The following is a 10,124-nucleotide window of genomic DNA, read 5'->3' as shown; positions in this document are numbered from 1 at the left end:
TGGAGGACAACACCTTAAAATACTGGAGGGAGACATCAGCTAACTACCATATCAGATGTGCATAAGGCTGAAGAGCCAGTGAACAAATGTGGGAATACTTTAGATTCAGCATTTGGTAATTTGCACTGCAGGTAATAAAACAATAGCTAACAACTAACTTGATAGCCGGTAGCACTGATGGAATGTAACTAAGTACATTTACTCAAGTGCTGTACTTAAGTACGATTTTGAGGTACTTTACTTGAGTATTTCCATTTTATGTAACTTTATATTTTTACTCCACTACATTTTGAGGCAAATTTTGAAGTTTTACTCCACTACATTTATCTGATCAGCTTTAGTTACTTTTCAGGTCAAGATTTGATATGAAGAGCAAAATGATTATGCATTTTTATAAATTGAGCCACAAAACAATATATTAAGTAGTTAAAATTAGAATAATCCAATAATATATTTGGAATATATACAACAATCTGAGTGGGGCCTTTCTGCATAACCAGTACCTTTACTTTTGATACTCCAAGTACATTTTGATGTTGATATTTTTGTACTTTTACTTTAGTAAGGTTTTAAATGCAGGGCTTTTACTTGTAGTGGAGTCATTTCACATTGTGGTATTAGTACTTTTACTTAAGTAAGAGATCAGAATACTTCTAGTATTGTGTGCTGCAATTAACAGCTTTTATGGGGAGTTAGCCTGCATTAATCTCAATCAAAAATCAAAATTACTTATTTACTACTCATCCCCGAGGGGAAGTTCAGTTAGTCTGGTAGAATCTCTGTTAGAATGAGACAGCCTGATGGCTGTAGGAGAGAAGGATCTTTTGAATGTAACCACTTGGTCATCCAGTCATGCTCAAGATTAAAAGTGAAAGTCTAAAACACACAGTGAAGATAGTTTGGTAGCAAACACAGTTTGTATGTGTGTATTTTCAGGGCAAGACTCTTAATCCACTGGTGAAAGTGGCTTCAAAGCAGCTTCCCTCACCAAAGTAACTAAAAGGACAGAAAGTTACCACAGGTATATAATCATAGTCAGCTCTCTCTTTGGATAAACAAAGCACAACAGCAGCAGTTGATAAAATATTTGACTTCAGTGTGTGACTTGATTTTTTCTATTTTGATTGTGCAAGTCATTAAAAGCAACAAGAGATGTTGATGATTGAGTGTTGAACTTTAATAAGTTGCTCTCAAAACATCTGGCTTCCCACCTCCCCACAAGTGCTAGAAGAAAAAATATATGTAATTAAATTCATTAGCTGCTAGCTAAGTGCCACATTAGAGGCCACATGCACAGGCATGATGATCACTTGTGACCTTTACAGGGAAAATGAGCTTCTCCTTGCTAGTGAATGGAACAACCAAGCTGAGTCATCTGGCATTAGAGAGATTCTCTCAGGGCGAGAAGCAACACTCGTTTTTAAATTGAATTATTCAATTTTTTTTATGTTAGGCTCCTATGTGGATAGGCAGACAGTTTTCAAATGGAGTTATGTGGGGAAACAGTGCATTCACTTTGTGTTGTAGGTGGCAAAGCGTTGGTTCAGGGGGTTCTCCGGAGACTTCATCCACTCCTTCTTCAACTGTTGCTTCAGCTGCGACAGCCTCATGTTGGGGTTCTCCTGTTTTAGCCGAGGCATGTTGGCCTCCTCATAGGCAGCAAATGCTGCTTTCATCCTACGCTCTGGGTGTTTGTCCAGGTCCTCAGGCCCGGTGCTGGATAACGGAAGAGAGGATGTGATGATTAGTTAACCGAGCGCGCTGCGTAACGTTACAGCAGCGTCTCTATGCGAGCATTAGGTAGGACTTCTATTTCTCCGCGAGACGCTGCCAAACCGCGTAAATCTCAACAGAGCAGATCGCACCAGACAGGAAGTCCGACTCAGAATCAGCGTAAAACACTTCCGCCCCCTTTCAAAATAAAACACAATACGCAGTTCATGCAGCCTAAAACTACTTCACATCAACATTATGTTATGACCGAGGCACCAGATCAGCAAACAATCAATCAAAGGGTCTCAGAGGATCGGCGACACGGACGACAAGAGACTGATTGTTGAAGTGAAACATCATTCAATCATTTATGACATAACACATTGTTTTTATAAGGATAGATGGTCAGATCAACAGATCTTTCACGTCAGAGAAGCAAAGTAAGCTGTTGGTTGTTGTTGTTGTTTACTTTATACACACAGTTTATCCATAGACTGTATAAATAGAGTTTAGAGTTTATCACGGGATCTTGCGGTCTCCCGTATGGTCAGGATTATCGTGTGATCCCGTGATCTCGCGTGTATACGACCGGCTCGCTAAGCTGACGTGACGCTGCTGTAACGTGCCCGGTGTGAATTGACGCTGGGCAGAAGACGCAGCAAAACCGCGGTGGAGCCGTGCCGCTGCTGTAACGCGCCCGGTGGAAATCCCCAGTTACAAGTCATCCTTCTTGTTTTTCAGACCCAAGAAACTTCAAATCAGAGTAACCCTATTAGAGCCAGATCAAAGGTGTTGATTGATGGAAGGTGGAAAAATATCTTTTACAAATATTACTGATTTCAGCTCTTAAATGTATTACTGTTAAATGGTTAAACCTGACCCTCCAACATACAATATGTGGATTGAGAAGGTTTGGGAAATCTATCACATGGAACAAATAACTTACTCCTTGAGGCTTCAAAAAGATATTTTTGTTAACAGATGGAGACCTGCCCTGACCATATTAATGCAATAATCTCATGTTACCTTTATTTTATTTTACTTCAATTCACTTCATTTAATTTGATTTATTTCCATTTACAGTTTATTATTTAATTACTTATTGTTTGTTTCTGTTACTTTTGTTTAAATATATCATTTATACATATTTGACCTGATGTATATGCTTTCATGCTGTATTCAGCAGATAGCAAATGAAAAACAGCAGACTAAATGTGAATTTGTATATATATATATATATATATATATATATGTCAGTATAACCTGCAAAAATTGAAATAAAATTTAAGTTTAAAAAAAAAGGTATTGACTGATATTGATTACCAATGCGGTGGACGATATAGTAAACCCTTAAGCTGGAATGAAGATTGACTTAGAGTTCTGCACAAATATAAGCACAAGCAACTTAGTTGATTAAAAGTAGAGCTGCAACAATTATTGCAACTATTGCAACGATTATTAAATTAATCGTCAACTATTTTGATAATGGAATAATTGGTTTGAGCAGTTTTTTAAAGACAATAAGTCCAAATTCTCTGATTTCAGCTTCTTCAATGTGAATATTTCTGGTTTCTTTGTTCCTTTATGACAATAAACTGAATACATCTTTGGTTTGTGGACAAAACAAGAGATGTGAGGACGTCATCTTGTGGTTTGGGAAACACTGATTGATATTTTTCAACAATTTATTGACCAAACAACCAATCGATTAATCATTTAAATAATTGACAGATTAATAGATTATGAAAATAATCGTTAGTTGCGGCCCTAATCAAAAGGATATCAAATATTAGTCTTCATTATTATAGATTATACATATAATGGAGAGCCAAACTGTGACATCAGTTGATGGATATTATCGGCGGATATTAGACCATCAAAAGGCATACAGTAACAGGGTATACATTACCCAATATGCACTCATATTTATTATTTTTTCCACAATATATAATGGAGAAAACAATGCTTAAGGGACTTATTGTGTCTGTTTATTTTATTCTATTTTTTAAAATGTTACTGAACATATAGTACTGATGTTTATTTAGCTATAGTTTCATTTTTATTTATTCTTTATTCTCTCAATTTTCATTTCTAGTATGTGTAATGTATAATAATGTTAACTAGTATTTAATAAAGTTTTAAAAAAGCAACATCCTGAGTACCTTTGCATCATCATATCACTGCAAAATCCACATAGACAAGGTCTATTTTCAGCTGAAATGTATTAACTAAAATTTATTTATTGCCCGACATATTAATATTCTGTGAATTTTTCCCTCTAAATTTGTATTTGTGTAACTTCCATATTGGTCAGGCTCAAAATTACAGTAGGAAAAGGATGTGACACTCATGGTACCTGAGAACAGAGATGGCATCTTCTATTGTCCTAGCTTCCACAGTTCCTTCTTCTGGGATAATTCTGTTCACGTTCTCCTCCAGTGGAGTCTCCAGGTGGCTCTTTTCTGTGAGAAGAAGTAATATTTAATGGATTAATAATTGAAAATGTACTGGTTTGATCACCAATTCAGTCAATGCGCATGATTGTTATCTCCGCACGTTTCATTTTACCCAGCACACTTTTGCCATCACCTTTAACATGAACGCACCTTTTGGCTTGAGCTCTTTATCCTCTTGTTGCTGTTGCTCGTTCTGAAGCACCTCTTCGATCTGGGCACGTGTGACTTTTCCTCCAGGTCCAGCCTCCCTCTGGGATTTGCCTTTTATGGTAGAGCTCTCCTCGTCGAGAAGTCGTGCGTTTTCCTTTTTTCTCTCCAGAGCCTCGGCCCTCTTCTTCTCTTTGTCATCCTGCAAAGGCAAACATCTGTCTCATCAGACTTTTGGGACTAAAAAATAATATGTGGTTTGAAATTAGTTTGGCCACTGCATGTATTATGACGCGATTGTGTATAAAAAGTATATATGGCGTCATATTTGAGTCATAAGTCGTGCGAGCGATAACACATTTTTTGTCCCAAAAAGAAACCTGGACAAGGATATGATCAGAAAGTGTTTCAATGTTTGTGGGCTGTCTGAGAAGACTGATGTAAATGAAGACGAGCGCCATCCTCTGCTTCAGAGAGACAGCCTGCACCGCTGGACTGCAGGTCTCTGCTCTGTGTCACAGTAAAGTCATGGATCTAACACTTTAACTACTGTATGATCATTTGTATGATGTCCATTGTAAAAGGCATATAAAACAGTGTATGTTTTTATTTACAAATTAAGATATTCTTATCCACACAATTATTATTATTAGTAGTATTTACACGAATAGAAACAAGAAACAGCACTTTTTAACCTTTTTACTAGTGATGAAGCGGAGAGTTGTGGTCGTGAACGTCATGAAACAACCCTGGTTGTTGTTGTTGTTGTTTACATGATGCAGCCGCTACCACTGAGCTGACAGAAGAAAACTGAAAAGGCCACGTGGAGGGCTGGAAAATGACCAGTCATAAGAGGGTCAACCTTGGTCTCCGCCCCCAATGTGTCAAAAGTCCTTGCTTCGGGCGAGCAGAGCTCCACCGCGAGCGAGCACGGGGGGGAGAGAGAGTGTTGTTGTGTGTGTTGCTGTTGTTTTGTACTTGCTCGCGACTGCCTCTGCTTCACTCAGTTGCTGAATATGTGCGTGAAGATCAAACAAGTGCGCACGGCAGTTGAAATCTGCACGCCTGACACAAAATAATTTACGCGTGCAGGTGCGTTATTGCTCACACGAGTTATGACTCAAATATGACGCCATAGTATACCTCATTCACTGCATTCTTCTTTGTTCAGTAACTACTTGCTTATACAACACCACAATTTCCCACGGAGGAAAATTAACATATAATCCCATCTAGACTTTAGACCTGTAGGTATGTGTGTGTGCAAATTGAGCAGAGCTACTGCCCAGATTTAAAAAAAATACGCCAAACTAAATGTGACAGTTCTGCCAGAATCCTTTCCTTGTGTTTAGTTTTTCTTTCTTAGGAAGTACTTTAGTTAAAAGTAAACTATCCCACAAGAGGTAGCAAAAGAAGTGTCACAGTGACGAAACAACTATTACATTTCCCAAATTAAAAACAGAGCATCAAACTGAAGACACAGCTCACCTTTCTTTGCTCTTTTTTGAGAACATGTTTGTCTGTTTCCTGCCACAGAGCATCCTCTTCCTGTTGCTTCTTCTTGGCGTCTGCCACTGCCTTGGCCTCGGCCTTGCGGGCTCTGGCTGTGGCCGCCTTGGAGTTCTCGCCCTGGAACTTCTTTGGCATCCCAACAGCTGCTTTTCAGCTGAGAGACAAGAAGAGACAACAGAGCAATCAGAGTTTTCAAGGCTGATGCTCATTACTGATATCTCCAGTTCTACCATCCTATCAATACAGTCAATTAAAACACAATTTAGAGTCATATACATAAGCCACCAGACAAAAGCTACAGAAGGTCACGTTTCACTCTTTAAGGCAAACACTGTTTTCCTAAAACACAAGGTTTAAGTGATTAAAACATGGAGTTCTTTACCAACGCTGCCCAACAAAGTCTAACTGCAGTAACTACATTTTGGATTGAAATTGAGTTATAACTAAAAATTAACTCCTTAATGTCTGTTTTATCTTGTGACAAAGTTTAAGATTTCAATTTTGCTTTTTATGATATAAAAATTGCAGTAACTACAGAATCCAACTCAAAACCAAATCAGACTGCAGTATGCTCACTTTGACTGTGATACAGTGTAGCCTTGAATTTCTTAATTGTGTTGAATAGTGAAGACAAGATTAATAGAACGTATAAGTTAATTTGATAGGGAAATTATTATCTAGATAGTGATTAGGTAAAAAAAGTGAGATAAAATTATATTAAAATATAGCATTACTTTATAATACAAAGTCTAAAATACACAATTCTTTCAACAGAATTGTTAAACACTTAAATACACTAATAATAATAATAACAAAATCAATTTAAGAATGATTCATTCACTGAAAACTAAATATTAAAGCTGAAAGAAGACAACAACATTGTAATTACTGCACTCTGTTTATCATTACCATTAGAACCTTTGACAGCACAACTAGAGTACAGTAACTACATTTTTGGGGTCAAAGGTCAAATAAATCGTCATCATTTTTTAGCATAAATATTACATCATCAGTACATGTAGAAATAAGTGTCATATCACTTACCTACCTGTAATCCATTTGGCTGGCCAGTTAAAACACGTTAAAAAAAACTTTAAAGCAGTTTTTCCTCAGTTTTACCCTTTGCGTAGTTACTGCAGTTAGACTTTGTAGGGCAGAACACATGTGTAAACGCTATTTTATACAGTCTATGGTTATTTTTTTTGCTGAGATCTATGTTGTGATCAGTGTCACTATGCATGTAAGTATTACTCATACATATTAATGTTATTCTCTTATATGTCATACATTTGCCATTTGTGTTGACTGTAATGTCTAATGTATGTTTCAAAATGTGGACCCCAGGAAGACAAGCTGTTTTTTAGGGTACAGTTACTGGGGATCCTAAACTAAACACTAAGAAAATGGACCATATCACACCTGTCCTTAAATCACTGCACTCGCTTCCTGTGTGTCAAAAATATAATTTAAAATCCTGTTACTCATTTACTAAGCATGGAGTTATTTGTTGGTTATGAAGCAGAGGTGTTCCCAGGTTCAAAACCAAGCAAGGTGAAGTTGCATTTAGTGTCTATGCTCCTCATCTGTGGAAGAAGCTGTCAGCTCGTTTAAAACAGGGCTGAAAACATTACTGTAATTTCTCATAAATACAATAGATATATTTTTTAACCCTTTTAATTGCTTGTTTCAATTGTTTGTATCGTCTTCGAAATACACTTTTACTGTCTTATATTTCAATGCTGCTGTTAATGTGGCTTCCAATGCTTTTAATGTCTATTTTAATGTATACCTCTGTGAAAGCTTTAACCCTTTGATGCACAACATGGGTCTAAATAACTTGTTTTTGATCATCATACATCCTAATTTTTTGTTTTCCTTTCTTACTTTTTGAATAAAAAACTTTTCTTTATCACTGCGCTTCTAATGCACAAGGTCATTTTTTACCCATGTTGTGCATTAGCATTGTGCATTGTTTATATGTTCAGAATCAGAGGGTCACTAATTCACCAATCACCATTTTAAAACCTGACAAAGAAGACACAAATATTAACTATCCTATTTTGTTAAATCAGTGTTTTTCCAATGGAAATTATTATTTGGTGGCTCTAATAAGTCTGAAATGTTAAAACATGTGATTTGCCAATATAACCCGGTGGTTCTCTTACTCTTTTAAAGTTAAACCTTAAAAATAAGACAAACATAGTTGCACATTTACTCAAATTTCTCAGTTCAATTCAGTGTATCACTTTTTGTGTCAAAATATTTGGGTCATTTTTGACCCATGTGTGTAAACTTCATGTAATAATACAAAAACTATGTTTCTTCATGAAGCATGAAAGGAAAAATGGATATAATGATCTGTTGTAATAAAAAAAAAAAGATATTCAAACACACAGCCAGCATGAAATAACATGGGAAATGAATGCGGGTCATTTTTGACCCATGTTGTGCATTAGAAGGTGTTTACATGTTGTGCATCAAAGGGTTAATGAGTCCTCATGTGATAAATATCTCTTCTGTCGTGTGTGAATACAGTAACGTTAACGGAAGCCCTTTACTAGCAGCTATTCTTACTAGATAATCACCAGAACTAAGCATTATGTCAAAGAAATGTAGATTGGCAAATAAAAAACAGACAGGTTGGTAAAAGAGCAGGTAAAATAAGCCATAAGTGAATTTTCGAGCTAAAAATATACAAACGGCTGCAGTTTTGCTTGTCAGTGTAACGTTAGCTAATTAGCTGTCTAAAGCTAACTGATGTTAGTCTGATAAACAAGACTGGTTTATTGGCAAATTTTCTATTTTAACTTTCACACACTTAAGATAAGAAGCCCACGATCACAATATACAACATATAAAGGTGGTTTTCATACCAGTATGAGAGTAAAAACAGGTCGTAGGTAGACGACAGTTGACTGCTGTTTCGAAGAGGCATCTGCCACCTCCTCTCTGAAACCACCGCGCACTCTGATGACGTAGCGTATCCTATGGTAACAAGGCTCCATTTGTACACATTTTGTTTCTCCTGTAGATTTTGCCAAAGTTTTTTGAGCGATCCCATCTTGTGTTTGCATGTTGTTTAGATCTCAACCAAGAGTGGAAACCCAACAGTTCCTGCTGTCCTTGTCAGACACCCCAGTGGGTAAAGCTTGTTTAACTGCTAATCATGGTAATAACAAATTAATCAGAAGCCTGTTTAACCCTCTGGAGTCTCCAAAAGCTCCAAATCATGACTTCTTCATCACATCCAGACTAGAAAACAAAGCAGCATGGAGCCCTACTGTAAATTTACCTCTAAACTTCTGGCTGTAAACTCCATGAGGCCAGTTTCAGTTTGATGATGATATACCAAGTAAAACTAGATACAACCCTCTTAAATGTTATATTTGCAACCTTTGTTCACATTTGCATCATTTAAAATGATTTATTGAGCATGATAGTGTTTTGAAAAAGTAAAAAAAAAAGATTCAAAATCACATTTTATGTTGGACTAAAGGACTAAAAAAGACACCAAATGAGCAAAAAAATTACTTAAAAAATTACTTAAAAAAGGACACAAAATGACAAAAAAAAAGACACAAAATAACTAAAAAAAAGGACAGGAAATGACTAAAAAAAGACACAAAATGACAAAAAAAAATGCACAAAATTGTTACACTAAACACACAAGACACAAATAAAATACAGTCAGACAGGTTTTTGTTTCTTTTTGGTTCAAAATGTTGATCCAGTAAGTCAGAATAATAAATCAATTATTAGGTCATATAGGTGAGGTTGTGCTGAAAAAAAAACAACAACATGGCATTTAAACATTTTTTAGTGGTGTATACATGCTTGGTGTATACATGCAGGATGAAAAGGATTCAAAAATGGACAAAATAGCCCAAAACTCCATAGAGTTAAAAAGGATGTCACTACAGCTCCATATGTGCTCTCATATTGGAATAAATTTTAGTTTTAAGTTGTTTTGGAGGGATACTATTTGGGCTCTTTGACTTTAACAAAAATAAAGAAAAACTCAGTTAAATATTTATTATAAACCTCATCATACTATTGGCGAAATATCATATACATAAATGTAAATTTCCTCGAAGAAAACCATCTTTTGTTGCCTTTCACAATGAGCTCAGGCAGTACATCGCTTTTATTAAATTCTCCAGCAATTAAAACTGTTGATATTTGTGAACTATTAAATATATTACTGTAAGCTCTTCCCCCCAGCGTAGAATATACATATGAAATGCTGTTGTAATGAATTGTATGTTTCTTATGTTTGTGAAACAAAGTTGTAGTAAA

The 10,124-nt window shown here is 36.1% G+C and overlaps 1 protein-coding gene across 1 annotated transcript; it reads right to left on the bottom strand.

Moving 5' to 3' along the window:
- Positions 1 to 1,155: 1,155 nt before the first annotated feature.
- Positions 1,156 to 8,798, bottom strand: ccdc124 (coiled-coil domain containing 124). The gene is made up of 5 exons (XM_059341919.1): positions 8,702 to 8,798; positions 5,805 to 5,982; positions 4,320 to 4,518; positions 4,070 to 4,175; positions 1,156 to 1,716 (listed from the first exon to the last, which is right to left on the bottom strand). The coding sequence occupies exons 2-5, from the start codon at positions 5,961 to 5,963 to the stop codon at positions 1,512 to 1,514; spliced, it is 669 nt and encodes a 222-aa protein (XP_059197902.1). The 5' UTR covers positions 5,964 to 5,982; positions 8,702 to 8,798; the 3' UTR covers positions 1,156 to 1,511.
- Positions 8,799 to 10,124: the final 1,326 nt, after the last annotated feature.

The sequence above is a fragment of the Centropristis striata genome, chromosome 9 (assembly GCF_030273125.1).
Source record: "Centropristis striata isolate RG_2023a ecotype Rhode Island chromosome 9, C.striata_1.0, whole genome shotgun sequence".
Classification (NCBI taxonomy): Eukaryota; Metazoa; Chordata; class Actinopteri; order Perciformes; family Serranidae; genus Centropristis; species Centropristis striata.
The sequence above is the reverse complement of the archived record's forward strand: the minus strand, read 5'-3'. Positions and strand labels throughout refer to the sequence as shown.